Source organism: Schistocerca nitens, chromosome 2 (assembly GCF_023898315.1).
Source record: "Schistocerca nitens isolate TAMUIC-IGC-003100 chromosome 2, iqSchNite1.1, whole genome shotgun sequence".
Lineage (NCBI taxonomy): Eukaryota > Metazoa > Arthropoda > Insecta > Orthoptera > Acrididae > Schistocerca > Schistocerca nitens.
Genome location: NC_064615.1, coordinates 140,229,762 through 140,246,907, shown reverse-complemented (window position 1 = coordinate 140,246,907; position 17,146 = coordinate 140,229,762). Strand labels below are relative to the sequence as shown.

At 37.9% G+C, this 17,146-nt stretch overlaps 1 protein-coding gene across 2 annotated transcripts in view; it reads right to left on the bottom strand.

The window, feature by feature from the left end:
- The window catches only part of LOC126235841 (DNA polymerase alpha catalytic subunit), a 330,143-nt gene extending 320,215 nt beyond the window's left edge, over nucleotides 1-9,928 (bottom strand). For both annotated transcript variants that reach the window (XM_049944704.1, XM_049944705.1), the window contains exon 1: nucleotides 9,806-9,928. In XM_049944704.1, the coding sequence (XP_049800661.1) occupies nucleotides 9,806-9,821 (16 nt within the window). In that variant the 5' untranslated portion in view covers nucleotides 9,822-9,928. The remainder of the gene's footprint in view (nucleotides 1-9,805) is intronic.
- Nucleotides 9,929-17,146: the final 7,218 nt, after the last annotated feature.

The following is a 17,146-nucleotide window of genomic DNA, read 5'->3' as shown; positions in this document are numbered from 1 at the left end:
TCTCTTCCGAGGCAGTAGGAAATGATGGAGTGAGCATTGGCATGATCAAGAACGTCGTAGACACTATTACTCCAGTTATCACAGACATCTTCAACCTGTCTCTTGTCAGTAGTACATATCCTACTGAGTGGAAGCAAAGTTTAGTTAAACCTATACCCAAGACTGACAACCCTAAGTCGCCAGGTGACTACAGGCCGATCAGCATACTACCTGCAATATCTAAAGCCCTAGAATACATCGTCCATGAACAGCTGACGGATTACCTCAAAACTCATAACATCCATGACAAATATCAGTCAGGCTTTCGAAAGCACCATAGTACAGCAACTGCACTAATCAAAGTAACTGATGACATTAAACATGCTATGGACAGACGTGAAGCTACCATCCTAACACTGCTTGACTTTAGCAAGGCTTTTGATACAGTTGACTTTGATATATTACTAATTAAAATGAAGCAGCTGAATTTCTCAAACAGCGCAATACACTGGTTCGACAGCTACCTCAAAAACAGAAGTCAACAAGTCATTTGTGGGTCGGAAAAGTCATCATGGAAAAACGTGCGCTCTGGAGTTCCCCAAGGCTCCGTCCTTGGTCCATTACTCTTCTCACTGTACATTAATGATATTTCTTCAGTGATTCACTCCTGCAACTACCATCTATATGCCGACGACATCCAACTGTACATAAGTGCAAGCCCCAAGAACATTGCTGACGCAGTAGCGAGTATGAACGCGGATCTTTGCTCTGTTTCTCGATGGGCACAGAATCTAGGTCTGAAACTAAACCCCAAGAAATCCCAGGTCATACTTATATCTCATCCAAAGTTAATCAGTCGGCACTTTCACGAAACAGTCCCTCAAATACACCTCAATGGTACCCAACTACCATACCAAAAAACAGTAAAAGACCTTGGAATAATCTTGGATGAACACCTAAACTGGGAAGAACAAACAGTTACAGCTTGCCGGAAATCGCTCTCCTCCCTACATGCAATTCAGAAATTTAGAAAAATATTTCCAACCCATGTTAAACAAAAATTAGTCCAAACACTAGTCTTGCCTAATCTTTACTACTGTGATGTAGTTCAACACGGCACAAATAGTGAAAATTCGAGACGCCTCGAGCTAGTGATGAACGCTTGCGTTAGATACGTATGCAATATACGGTTGTATGATCATATCAGTCCTTCATACTCCCAGCTAGGTTGGATACGCCCACATAAGGCACGCGATCTCCACACGATGTGCTTACTTCATCGATTTCTTAGCCACTGGTGCCCCCAATACTTATCTTCTCACATTAAACACCTATCATCATTCCACAACCGCAATACCAGATCGGATACGTCTAGCATCTTGGCTGTACCTTTACATAACACAAAATCTTTCTCCATGTCATTCTCCATCTCAGCCATACGACTATGGAACGCGCTCCCCTGTGATCTGCGTCTTATCCGGAACCACTCAACATTCAAGAGTGAACTCAAGACTTACATATTAGGGACGGTTTAGCCACCATTGTTGGGCCCCTCTCATCTCTTTCTTTCTCCTCTCCATCATAGCTTCGAATTTTACCATTCTATTTCTCTTCCTCTAACCTATCTACCTCTTCTATATCTCTTTCACCCCATTCTATCGTCTTATGTCTCTGCTTGATGAGAATAACTCACAAGCTGCAAGAATATAACGAGAAAATTCCCAACTAGCAATAGGACTGACATTCATAACAGAAAAATATGTTTACTTTCATATACATAGTCATTATTATTATTATTATTACTATTATTATTATTCTTGATTGTTATAATTAATTTTTGATTGTTATAATTATCATTGTACTACGTTTATAATCTCTATTTTTTTTCTTGACATTAATACTGTATAACATGTAATATGTCCTTAATGCTCTGTAGAAACTGAAATTTGTTGAATCTGAGTATGCCTGGTTAGGTGTAAGAGAGGGCCTGAAGGCCCTAATCTTGCCAGGTAAAATAAATGCATAAATAAATAAATAAATAAATAAATAACTAAAATAAACAATGACGAATTTCTAAACAAGTTGTGTATGTCACATGAGGCATATTTTCATCTCACAGGTTATGTGGACAAACAGAGCTACTGTTACTGGGCAAACACAAATCCTAATGACATTAATGAGCGCCCTTTACATGCTACTAAAGTGACAGTATGGTGTGGTGTTTCATCATATGGGATTATCAAACCTTATTTTTTCGCAAACAGACAGGGAAACACAATAACTGTCAATGCCGATTGTTACGTGGAGATATTACGAACTTCCATTACACCTGCATTGGACAACTATCCAAACGTTCACAAAGCCTGGTTTCAACAGGATGGTGCAACATCACACACTGCATGGCAATCAATGGCATATGTGCAAGAATTGTTCCCTGGCCCCCTAGATCGACAGATTTATCCATTTGCGATTTTTTTCTTGTGGGGAGCTACCTCAAGATCAAATCTACATGACTCAACCAAGAACCCTGAACGAGTTAAAACAGAGAATTTGGGATCCAATTCAGAGTATCCCAGCTGAGATCTTGCTGTAGTCAATGAGGAATCTCAACAGCAGATTTCATGAATGTATTGGTACAGGAGGATGCCATCTAAAGGATGTAATTTTTTAAAAATGATAAATGCCATCAGTGTTTCATAAATGGCAAAGCTGTAAGCTTTCAATTACTATGAATGCAATTTCTTTCCTTCATCACTTCTAGTTTTACTGGATTGTCAAAATGTGCCCATTTTTCTGTGTCACCCTGTATTATCGCAATACAGGAGACTGAGTTCCACGGATATGATATGCAGATTGCAGTAGAAATCATTAAAACAAAGATGTTTTCCACTGCAGCATGATCTTCTCATTAAATTTCTATCACCAACTTTCCGCTCTGAACGCAAAAATATTTTTTTGGCACCCATGTAAGTAGTAGAAATGATCATTGTAATAAAACAAGAGAAATCAGAGTTCGCATGGAAAGATTTAAGTGTTCATTTTTCTAAGCACTGTTTGAGAGTGGGGTCATTGAGAAATAGTCCGAAGGTAGTTCAATGCATCCTTTGCCTGGCACTTAACTGTGAACTGCAGAATAATCATGTAGATGTCAACTGGGAAAATGCGTCAACAAAGGAGACAGTTTATAATTAACTTGTTTTTCCCACCTCAGAACAATGCTCAGGTGTGAGGGGTCCATACCTCCACAGGACTAACAGGAGATACTGAATGTATACAAAGAAGGGCAACACAAATGATCGCAGGTTAGTCTGACTCGCGAATGTGTGTCACAGATATGTTGGAAAACCTGATTTGGTGGCCTCTTGAAGAAAGTCACCGAATATCCTGGGAAAATCTACTTTGAGATTCAAGAACAAGTATGAACTGAGGAATTTAAGAGATATTCCTTGCCCCCATAAACAACGTTCCCACAGGACCGTGAAGATGAGGCATTTATGTTCCCACGGTCCATACACAATTGGAATAGGAAGAAATCCTAACATAATATGTGGTGGCATGCACTTCACATGCCCTGGTAAAGTATTACCCATGGAAGGTTTTTCTAAATAGTCAGAGTTTACAGACCGAAGACGAACATTTGCAGGGCATGAGGCAGGATCCAATAGTTTAACAAGCAGCACTGCAACTGTGTCACAACTATCAAATATATATTTACATTTTACCTAATAGCTCCACAAGCAGCAGTGCAACCCACCGTCTGTGTCACAACTATCAAATATACATCTGCATTTTACCAGAACTTTTCTACAACAAATCTACATGAAACAATGGAAACTTCAGTTTGGAATATCAACAATATTAGGAGGATACAACTGCTACTTACCGTGAAGATGACCCATCGAGTTGCAGACTAGCACAAAAAGACACTAATACAGTAGCACAGCAAAGAACACAAGAAGAAGGCTTTGGCTGAAAGATATAATGTGTAACAGTTTTTTCCACTGTGCCTATCTGCAACTCAGCAGGTCACCTTTACAGTGAACAGCAATCTATCCTTTTCCTAACATCACAAGTATACATTACATTGATTTGTTTGAGAAGTTATTCACAGATATGCTTCCCTAACCTACAAGGTGACTATGATTGGAAACACAAAATGTTTTCTAATGATGAAGATGATGAATGAGTTTTACAAAGAACCCAACAGTGTGATACCTCAAATTAACAAGACAATATAAGAGTATTGCAGTAACACAGAAGAAATGACTTATGGAGAACAGTGAACTGAGAGTATCAATAAAATAAAATGTAAGACGTACATGGACAAAGTTAGATCAGTAGGAGAAAGCGAGAAGGGAGACCCCCCCCCCCCCCCCCGCACATACACACACAAAGAACTAGGATGCTAAGGGAAATAAAATGACAGATTTCAATTACAGTCAAGATTTAGAGTTTATGCATGGGCAGTGATGGGGTTGGGGGAAACCCCGGGGTGAAACAGGAGGAAGTGTCACTTCCCAGACTCCACAACTAAAACTACTAAAATTAGTGTTTTGAATAAAGTAGTAACATCCAATTTCTTCTAGGAAGGTTGAAATGTGGGATGTGAGCTGCTTCCTTTGCGTCATAAACTACAATCTGTGGTAAGGATTGGTCATGGTGTGATCTATGACATGATCTTGGGAGTTTGGACATGCCTCAAGAACACAGCACTATCAGGGCCACTCAAGAATGTGGCGCTACCAGGGTTACTCAATAATGTGGCACTATCTGGGTCACTATGCTGGTGCAGCCTATATTCGTGTGAATTTTGAAGTGGCATACCATCTAACAACATTATGATGTGTTATGAGGAAATCAGAAGGAACAGTATAGAGCACAACCATTTTATATCACTGTAATCCATGGATCCCACAATAAAGGAGCTCTTGAGTGATGTAGAATGAGCCGAAGTGAAGCAGCTGTCAGAAATTGCCTTAATAACTGTTAAAATATTTGAAACAAACACAAACTCATTTTAGCATTAATTCAGTGATATAATTTGTGCTGTGTTGGTGATCCTATTCTGTTTGTGCATGTGAGTTTTACACTTGTGTGAACAGTCAGTCTGTTTGTATGTTGTTCCTGTATCAGTGCTTGTGCAACTTGTAATAATTAATATCCAAGTTCAACTGTATCTTAGGTATTATTTGCTGACACACAATTCTACTTCCAATAAGTTAGTGATCCTGAATGGAACATAAATAATATTTTGTGAAAAATAAGTATTGCAGGCATAACAAAAATCTATATATGATTGTGCCACATTAAATTAGCTTTAAAGCAAAGTGTGGAAAAAAAGGGAAAAAAAACTTCAAGATGGAAAGTGAGGACATGTGCATAAACAAGCTCAAAGATAGGGAAAATTGGAAGTTTGAAGTATAACACTAAAATCATAGAATGCATGGACTGTTGTGACTGTCTCAATAATAATCCATTAACAATATGTAGTAGGCCTACAGCGAACTGATAGCAGCCAAGATAAAATGTGACAATAGCTTAATGAATCACCACCACAACAGTTGATAAAAAAGTTATGGTATGTTACATTTTACAAACAGCAATATACCAAAAACAGTGTGGGTGAAGCAACTGTCATTTTATGCACAACAGTCTGGAATATGCTTACGTGTTAATGCAGGAGCAGTACTGTTTGCTAAATGCCTTATGATTCTGAGATATATTGATAGGATTGAAAACTGCTCATCAGCTGCTGATCTAGCTCAACAAAGACCTGATCAAGTGATCACTACAAAAAAAATCACATGTCTCTGCAAGTACATAGAAAACCCAAAGAAATTCTGGTCATATGTAAAGGGTGTCGGTGGCCACAAAATTAGTAACTGGACACTCACGGATGACACAGTACTTGAAACTGACAATAGCAAAGCAAAAGATGAAACACTGAGCTCTATTTTCAAATGCTCTTTTACTATGAAGATACATGTAAACCACCCTAGGTTACTTCTCACACCTTACAAAGAGGAGTGGTGTAGATATTAGTTACAGTGGTAGTGAGAAATAGCTGACAGGCCCCAGGAACTGATGTAACTACTATCTTACTCTATATAGAAATTGCTGTCGAAGTAGCTCTTATTTTAAGTATAATGTATTATAAATCCCACAAACAAAAGAGCTGTGCACAGTAGTTGGAAGAAAGCACAGGTCACATTTGTATATAAGTAGTGCAGCAGATGTGATCCACTAAATCACCGTCCAATATCCATGACACACACCTATGACAGAATATTATATAAGATATTCTCAGCTAAAACATAAGAAAGTCTCTCAAACAGAATGACCTTCTGCATGCCAACAAGCACTGATTATGAAGACATCGGACAAGCAAAACCAAACGCTCATTTCTCTCACATCCTGAAAGTCACATATTTCTTAACTTCTGATAAACATCTAAATACCAGTCATACACTCATTGGGTTGACAGAAGCGTCCGATCCCACGCGTCGGCTTTGACCCGTGACGTAAGGGTGTTGTCGTGTGTGATGTCATGACGACGTGGAGTTTGGGTTGTGAGTGTGGCGTGTTTGTAGATGTCATCGCGTTGTGGTTTGTTGTGCTCTCTGGTGGTATGTTCAGGGTTTTCATTTGTGTGGTGTAATGGGCTCAGTTTGCTTTTGCTCAATATCCAGAATTGTTAGTGTCGGCTGTGTTTGTAGTTGAATTCGTTTCAGTGAGTTAACGATTTTGTGTGAAGGTTAATTTAGTGTTGTTCGCTGTACATCGTGTGGTAATTTTAGTAAAATTAATTGGTTGTTGTTTTTGTTCAGGAATGGATATGATGGATAAAATTAACAGTGCGCAGGTCAAGGGAAGTGTTCGTTCCCAATGTGTGGCTGTGTATGTTGATATTGGTCTCAGGAGATGTTTTTGAGCTCTATAGGCCAAGGGAAATGTTTGATCCTAATTTATGGGATCGGGAGCTGCTGTTGAGCTATATAGGTCAAGGGAAGTGTCCGATTCCAGATGATATTGTGTTTAGTGGTATTTGGAGAGGTTTGTGATGTCGGTTTTTTTCGTGTCTTTTGTGTGGTTTTGTATGGGGGTGGGTGTCTAAATTTGATTACATTTAGTTTGCCCCCACCCAAAAACACCCCATTTCCGGTGCTTGTCCCGTTAGTGTCATTAGGCTCTTTGTGGAAAGTGTGTGTGTTTGTTTTTCGATGTATTTTCGTCCTCATAATGTGTACGTACCGACTTTATATGCGCCATATTGGAATTGTGGTTTATGGTCGTTTCCGCCATATTTGTGACGTCATGGGTCAAAGCAGACGGGCGGGATCGGACATTTCCGTATTTCCCACTTATTACTGAAAGCATGATCATAAAAGGTATCATGCGAAATCTGTCGCTGGCTCGACAATTTCTTAGTAAGGATGCAGCATGCTACCTTGGATGGAGAATCACAAACAGATGTCAAAATAACTTTAGGTATATCATATGGAAGAAAACTAATTTGTTACTTTTAGGTTCCACGGATCATTTGTACAGTTAATTGTAATAATGTGGAATGAGTAATTTTACATTCATGTGTAAACACGGTTATATGCTAACCATTCACAAGGTTTTATTTTTAAAAAATTATATACACGCCTGAATTAATAATTCCTTGCTTTTTACGTTGGTATACATTAATGACCTTCCACACACATTAAAAATATTCTTTTTCTAGTTGCTATAGTTATCTATGACGACGTAGACCTACTGTTTTAAAAAAGCTACGCAAATATTCAATCAGATCTTCATAAGATTTCAGAGATGTTCAAAAATTGGTAACTTGTTTTAAGTAAGTGTAAAATAGTGTACTTCACAAAATAGTAAAATTTAGTATCCTATGACAACAATATCAAAAAGGCACAGCTGGAATCGGTCAACTCATATTAATATCTGGGTTTAACAGTCTTTAGGGGTATGAAATGGAATTATTACAAAAAATGCTGTTGGAAAGTTCTTATATATTATATACATTCACTCAGAGAGAAACCACACGGCAGATGTCAGTTCATTGGTAGGATACTAGAAAAAAGCAGTCAGTTTGCGCAGGAGACTGCTTACAAAAAGACTCATCTGACCCATCCTAGAATATTTCTGAAGTGTGTGATAAGTACTAGAACTAAAACGGGATATTGAATGTACACTAAGAGGGTCAGATCAAATGTGAACAGCACACACTTTTACGATTTACACAAACTTTCCCATGAAAGCCTACTTACAAAGTATCAGGAACCATCTGTAAGCGAGAAACCAAGGAATAGGCTACAACCTCCTACCTACAGCTCCTGTAGGGATTGCCAAAATGAGAGCAGAGCGATTACAGCACTTACAGACATGTTTAAGTACTCATTCTTCCCACACTCCATACCTGAACGGCATGGAAATGAGCCTTAACAACTGGCACACTGGGAAATACGCTCTGCCATATACTGCACAATGGTTTGCAGAGTATATATGTTGAGTATAGAAGTATAGGAAAAAGACTTTATCAATGGACTAATAACTAAAACTTAATTTCCATAGTATTAACAATGAGCTGATGGTAAAAGAGATCAATGACAAATAGTCAAACAAGGAAAAAAATCACAAGATAGTGGTGAGAGAGAAAGGACAGGACAGGTAAAATATTGCAACATGTGGAGGACTGGGGAAAAGATGAGGGTCCATGTTTCCTTATTCTTGTCAGAAGCTAACTGATAAAACTATCGATCATACACAAGTAAATATAGAAAACCCACAATAAGCATAATACACACAAAAACGTCCTTTCCAGTACTTTATATTGATGTGAATTAGAAATGTTATCATAATCTATGGTAAAATCTCACTGCAATCAATACTTAGGCGCTCATATCATGTTTAACACATTGCACAGAAAAAGAACTAGAAAAAAGTCTTACATCTTACTTATTTTGAGCACTTTTCATGAGATCTTAAGTCTTTGGGGAGGATGTGACTATTCAAATCAATTCTGGCTGCTTGCAGTTCATTATTAGTCCTATGAAACTTTTATCTGGGAGTTTATTCTACTGCTAGTTTCTTGGCTGCACTTACAATGGTGGGAGATCTCTGCGCATAAGGGTTTGAGAATGAGGAAGTCAATAAATGACAGTGTGAATTTGGGCCCATCCACATTTTGAAAGCCTAATAGTTTATAAGGCTGCTCATGAGGGGAAATATAAATCTACATCCAAGGCATGGCCATGGCCAAATTATCGTATGCTACTTTCAATATATAGGTTGTCGAAACTAAAATTTCAGAGTTCTGCCGGGAGTTCTCTCTGAAAACACGTTGGCAGTGAATATTTGAATTAGTATCAGTTCTCCGCCAAATGATTTTCATCTGCATATTACTTTTAAAAACAAAGAATGTTTAAATTAGTTGATATTAACTGAAGTACCATTTCTACTTGACAACAGACCTACTACAATCAGTTCCTATCTGCCTTACAATACATAGCTCTGTTTGATTAGCAAGGACGAAAGGTACGTGAAATGGTTAAGAAACGAGTGTGCATTATGTGCATCATCGTTCTGTGACAAGGGATGAAAAATTGAATCATCACTTCATAGCATTAAATAGTAGTGTGAAAAATGTCTACCGACAAGGAATGGCGTGGAGTTTGCAAATAAAATCACAATCACCGTGTTTGCACTTGAATAATTCTTCAATGTAGATCATATCCTCCAGTTGCATTTAGCGTAGAATCTCACTCAAGTTTACAAATAAACAAATCATAACAAACGTAAAACCTTATATCTTTATCTTTCTTACGTGTTGTATCTGCCATTCGCACTTTCACTGTGGTATTTAAATTCGGCGAAACTCCACTTACTGAAACACCAACAAAACATCAGTCACCACACAGAAGTTGTAAACACATCCTCCGCGCGCCAGAATTGCATTTGGCGGGAAAATTCATTCAATCGATTGAAGATTCGATTAATCGCAACTGACAGAAAAAAATACATAAAATAATTTCCACACGACACTTCTCATAATATTTTTTCTAACAAATAGGAATTGGGGTATGTGGCCGTAAATCATAGAATTCTGTTAGCACCGGAATAATAAATGGAGTTATTATTTTCTGAAAACATCCACATGACAGGACAGAGGTTTTCTAGTGAAATAAAGTTTATTTACGCTGTACTGTGGTCTTCCATTAATCACTAACTGCGTGCAAGCCGTTTGGATGTGAAACGAGTCAATAGATACTGACACAACTTATATTGAACAGACAGAGTTAATGTACAAGAAATTTGTAAATACCATAATATTAAGACAGTGAATAAAGTGTTTAGTTCACACTACACGTACTAAAGGCCCGTCCACACGTTACGATCTGTCTGCGCAAATTTCTGCACACATCACATCTGCGCAGACAGATCGTTGCGTGTGGACGAAGATTTGCACCAACCTGAGGTGTGTGCAAACATGGAAGTTGGAGTTGGAGGTTTGAGCGAAACCTCTCAAATCTGTGGGTTCAAACCACATCTGCGCAGACAAGTTGGAGCGTGTGGACAGGAGATCGCCGCAAATCTGGCGCGAAACAGCTGTTTGCTCAGTCTAGTGTTTGTATTTGTGCGCACAGGGCATTAAATTGGCTGATACTCGTCAGTGTTCTCGAGAGTTTGTAAGTGAATTCATTGAATTTGTAGAAACCACCCATGTTTGTGGAAGATTAAAAGTAAAGAATATAGTGACCGAGACAAAAAGATTGCAGCATACAATGCTCTAATTGAGGTATCCAAAGTTCAGAAATCTAGATCTGGTGTAGGAGTAGATCAAGTATACCAGCCAACGTTACGGTATTTTGATCTGGTTGGCTTTCTTAGTGATCAAGAAACACCAAGACCAAGCAGGAGTACAATTGAAGATGAAATTGGAGTGTCAATGTTACCGCCAGCCGTTCATGAGGAGAAATTGCCCTTCTCATTCAAGTATTTTCCTCATAATATGAAGGGTTACAAGCTTTAAGAGATAATTATAAGTTTCGACATCCATCCGCAAATAATTTCGCCAGTCGTTAGGTTCGTCCTGCAACTCTCTCAGTAAATTTACGTGAGAAAACTGCTTTCGCTTTAGCAGCCACTGTCTACACCATTTTGCCCGCTTTCTCTGTTTCCTGCGGTTGGTCTGAATGTTTTTTGCAAAACAAGTTACGAACACAGACCACAACAAAACTTCCTCCATTTCTATATTTCAAAATAACTGAATTAAATGTTTGACGTTTACGGGGAGCGTAGTCGCTTGCCACTGATATTTCTTTTCTACGCCGACAGATGGCGGGCGAGTAGTAGATTGGGGTTTGTGTCGTGTGAACACACCACATTTGCAGCGATCTTTTGCATGTACAGACATCTGCACCGATGTCTGCGCAGACAGATCGTTGCGTGTGGACCGGGCTTAACGTGGTGAACACAGTTAACGTACTAACCGAACACATACAAAGTATATTCATACAGTGAAAACAATGATTAAATACAATTAGTAAATCATATAAATGATGCACGACATTATTTAGACAAGTGAATATAACTATTATCTTACATGCTAATAACCATTACACATCTTTTGTTAATTGATAGGATGCCGTAAACAGATTAAACAATTCCTAAAGTCACTTTTAGAAACTGATCTCAGCACTACTCAAACCATAAACCTTTTTTAAAGTAATATGGGTTGTCAAATAACCAGTTGCATAGTCCACGAAATTCTGATGGCATGGCCTGAACAGTTTGTCATAGTTTGTTGAAGATTTTTGAAGTATTCACCTTGTATGAGTTACAAGTATGTTAATCAGTACTTTGGTATGTCACAAACTTCCTTCTTTCTAGTGTTATAGGAGTGGATTTCTTCCCTAACAGCAGTTTTCATGCTACTGTTTTTTATATATATATATTTTTTTACATATAGTACACTGACGTATATGTACAAGTTTACAACAGTCAATATTCTGAGCCTGGTAAGTAGAGGACGACAGTGCTCCCTGGGGCCTGTTTTGGACATTATGTGTAACGTTCTTTTCAAAGTTTTGGTAGTGTAAGAAGATTGAGCCCAAATGAGAAGGCCGCAAGTCATACACACAAAAACGTCCTTTCCAGTACTTTATATTGATGTGAATTAGAAATGGTATCATAATCAATGGTAAAATCTCACTGACATCAATACTTAGGCGCTCGTATCATGTTTAACACATTCACAGAAAAAGAACTAGAAAAAAGTCTTACATCTTACTTATTTTTACCACTTTTCATGAGATCTTAAGTCTTTGGGGAGGATATGACTATTCAATGCAATTCTGGCTGCTTGCCTAAAGTGGGCTCCCCACCAGTTTCAAGTGCAAAAACCACCAGAAAACCACTAATAAAAATGCCCCTACTCGCATAAAATTTTAAATGAATTATAACTGAATGTAACTGAACAGGATTGCGTTGTTAAAATGTCTGTGCTTATCTTAATTTTTCTTGGCAATCGGACTTCGCTGACCTTCTAGTTGAAGCTGCAGGCGGCAGCGGACTCCGGGAACACCGGTATTGGTCGTAATCGCGAAGACCCTCTTCCTGTAGTTTTCCTCTTCACTTACTTCAATAAATAAAAAATACTTCATACTGTTTTTCCATATAATATTATTCACACCCACATGTGAAACATAGAGCTCACAATACTTCATATCTATAATCGCACATCTTCATCTTCCTTCAACATATGAATCTTAGTGTGTCTATCTAAAGCAAAACTCTACAAAAAATGTATTTCCATTTGTCTGCGCCTTACTGCGCATTCATAATTAACAACTTTGCTAATGCTTCTGTTCGATCGGTGTTTCATTTTTGTTTTGTTATTAAATAAATATTAACTTTTTAGTATCCTGGGGTCTTTCATCGTGTACATACACAATTGCCCCCACACTGTATGTTGACATGTTGTGGAGACATACAGGGTTTTTTAATTGACATTTGTCAATAGGGGTCGATGCCCTTTATTGTCAGCTTCTTTTTATTTAATGGAATGTCTATGTCAACTTTTCCTATTTATGTTAAAGTTCTACAAGAAAGTAAAAGATTATATACATAATATGAGAGTCCATTACATATTCAGATTTAGACCGCTAATAATAATGTCCAGTTTGCTTCATTCTCGCTGTCGGGTTTTGCGCTGATGCACTGGCTGATTCAGCGGCAAGAACTGGTTGCCAACGGTTAAAATGTTATATGTTACCGTTGCATATCGATGCACTCGTTTTCTTAGCGTTTATGTCACATTGAGTGTCACACTTTCACCTGAGTGTCACATACTTAAGAATTGCTGTGTCGTTTGTCTTCATTCTGGGTGCAGTGGGTGTGTGCTTATTGTTCAAAATGCGAAGCTGTGGCAGAAAACTCCATTTTTACGGCCCAGGCGTCATTACTATCTGTCGTACTCGCATTATTCAGCAGAGAGAACCTTGACCAACAGCATCCTTCGATGAGGTGATTACCTGCTAGAACAACTATAGATCACCAAAAAAATTGCTCTGAGCACTATGGGACTTAACATCTGAAGACATCAGTCCCCTAGAACTTATAATTACTTAAACCTAACTAACCTAAGCACATCACACACATCCATGCCCGAGGCAGGTTTCTAACCTGCGACCGTAGCGGTCGCGCGGTTCCAGACTGAAGCACCTAGAACCGCTTGACCTCACTGGCTGGCTATAGTTCACCTGTCAATGTATCAAGCGCTGTAAGCCACGATACTCAGAAGTTATTTCGTTGCACACCCATGTTCATGTCACCACACTTGAGTGTGCACTTGTTGAAATACACATAAAGTCGTCCAAAACATTGTATAAACTGCTTGTCTTTGAAGTTCATTTCTTCATACAGTGTTTGGTTTCCAGTGAAAATTCATACAACTATTGAGTTGCAACAGTACACATAACATGACAGCTTATACCTATGGCTAATACATCCATTGCTTATATTACGAACGTAAATTCCTTAAGTTTTAAAAAGTAATAAAATTTTCATTAACTGGGTCCTGTTACTACAGTTTGTTTGTTAGCTTCAACTTATCTTCGTTCACATCACATACACAATTCAATTACATTTATAACACAATACAAGCATATGATACATTTTTGCTTCATTTTATAGATAGCTCTTTATCACTTATGGGAGCTCATTTCTTTCTTAAGTAGAGGAGGAAGAAAAACATTCGAAATAGGACTAAAACATCGTGCATGGCTGGCCTAACTGTGCTCGGGGCCACATCTTTTGTTTGGGAGGGAAAAAGAGAAATACTCATCTATTGGTTCAAGGATTTATGTGGAAATGTTACTCGTACAATCATGGACTAGTTGCTAAGGAACTTTGGTTCATTGAAATAATGCATACCGACTAATCACTAACGATGTGTCATGTACTTTCCCCATGTGCTAGTGCTGTTTACTTCCATTCACGTGTAGCTTAGTGTGAAACATGACATTTTAACCATTGTATACTTATCTTTCTCAAAAACCTAGAAATGCCATTATTCAAGCTTTCATGTGACACATTAAAAAAATTTAATTGGTTTTTTAATAATCTCATGCTTAAATGCTTATCTGTACTCTGCAGCGAATAGGTACTGATAATTGTCAGGGAGACACACTGCAACAATGCATATTTCATTTGCCTTATGACCTTTGTATAATTATCCTTATAACTAAGTTGATTAGTGGACGTGCAGCCAGTTTCTTCATTTGGTACCTGCTACTCTCGACGTAATTCTCTTCTTCTATGCCGAGTCGATGCACTGGTCGCTGAAAGAAAAAACTTAAAACTAATTGCATTTCATAGCTCGGTGGCCACTGATACATTTGGTCATTACATTCGTCTGCAGATACATCCATACTTTATTTAAATTCATAGACATTCGTTTATTCTGTTACGCTTTATGATCATTTACCCTACAAAGAAAATTATCTGACATTTCTTACAGTATTTTGTCGTTAGTCCTTAGCTTACATGTCTCATACAGGTTTTCATAATGCTTCCTTTTAGTTGTAAATATGTTGTATATAGCTTAGTATTTAATTAAATCTCTGTGCACATATATCAATAGGTTCCCTAGTTCTTAGACAGTAGATGTATTTGCATAGTACTTCCATTTATTTTGTATTTAAGTTAAGTACACATTGCATTCCTATTTCGGTTGCACCTTCTGCCAGTCTGTCACGCATGTGCACAGGTCAATGTCTCCTGTCCTGCTACTGAGGTCAGTGCATATTGTTGAGCGTGTGACAGCTGAGTCATAAGCTAATTCTGTTTATACTTTCGCTTCACATGAAGCAGTGTATCACTTCTTATTGCTGTTAATTTTATGCCTACATGTACAAATCAAAAGAATTACTTATGCCTATACACATTACTTTATCTTAAAATAAACGCCAGAAGAAAAGTTACACTTGGAATTATGTACGCTATGTACAATTATCTTGCAATAAAAAATAAATGTTACCATGCTTCATCATTTTATAAAGGCTTTTATATCTTTGTGAGGGTGGAGACCCTTGTCTCTCCCTCTTTTCTCATAGGCTTATCTGTATGTCCCTGGGTATGGTATTTTGGAAATTACATATGGTCCTGAATAGAGTAACTGCCATTTCTTATTTAGATTGCCAATTTTTTACGATTTAGGATGCATCCGTAAGAGGACTCGTTGCCCTTCAAAAAGCTGTGTAACATGTTTCAGTTTCTCGCTATAAATTTTGCTTTTAAACTCGGCCCAGTTTTCTAGTGTAACTATGGCTTGTTTCATTTTGTCTTGTACTGTCATTCCTGCAGTGGGTACCTTTGGTATGAGCTGCTCCCACTCATTCATTTTGTGCGGAACATCAGTTCATTAGGTGTGAAACCTGTTGAAGAATGTGGAAGGTTATTCACAACTTGCATGAGAGTAGTTACATATTCTACCCATGGGATGTGTTTGTGAGGGGTGTATGTCTTAATCAACTGGTGAAATTCTTTACGAACTCGTTCACCTGAGATTGCTTCTGGGTGAAAAAGGCTTACTAATATGTGCTTTAAGCCCTATGAGGTCATAAATTGTTTCCACTTTTGCATAAATTAAATATGAAGCATTATCAGTTAGTAGTACCTTTGGTTCACCTACTCTTCTCAAATAGTTTCCCTCAGTTCTTTTTCTGATATTTGTAGCTTTTGCATTTTTAATGGCATACGTTTTCGTATGTTTCGAGAAAATATCTTATACTGCTACTACGTATCTTACTCCTCCTTGCCTTCTTGGATATGGATCAGCTATGTCCAGGGATACAATATTTAGAGGGTTCTTTGTGAGTATTGGTTGTAGTTCAGTACATTCTGACACATTGGACTAATTTGACTTTTGACATATTGCACACTTTCGTAATACCTGTAGAACTCGCCTTCTCAAATTTGGAAAATAACCAAGAGTTGCAATTTTTTCAGTACATTTGCCTACTCCATAAAGCCCCCACACTTCGTGTGTGTGTCTTATAAATTCGTCGATATAATCTTCAGGAATACACACACACACACACACACACACACACACACACACACACACACACACACACCAATGATCAGATTTTTCATGTTTTCTATGAAACAAATCGCCCTTGAACTCCTGATACCATTTACTTACCTTTTCATCTTCATCCTGCTTAAGGTTTTGCATGACTTTTCTACATCTGTGCTCTTGCTGTTGTGTAATTTTCATTTGCTCACAAAACTTATGATAATCAGACTGTTGTGTTGTACCCTGCATTAATAACGTTTTGATTTCTGCATCTTGCTCTGTTATTTCACTAAATTCGTCTAATCCTAGTGGTAACCTAGACAAGGCGTCTGCAATAATGTTCTGACTTCATTTAACATAAATTATCTCAAAATTGAATTCTTGTAAATATAGACACCACCTAGCTAATATATGATGCAATAGTTTACATGTTAAAAGAAATGACAGTGATTGGTGGTCAGAGTAAACTTTGGTATTCCTTCCTCACAAAATATATTTAAACGTTTTAAATGCCATATTACCGCTAAACTTTCCAATTCTGACACTGAGTAAGAACTTTCTGCTTCTGATAACTTGCGACTAGCA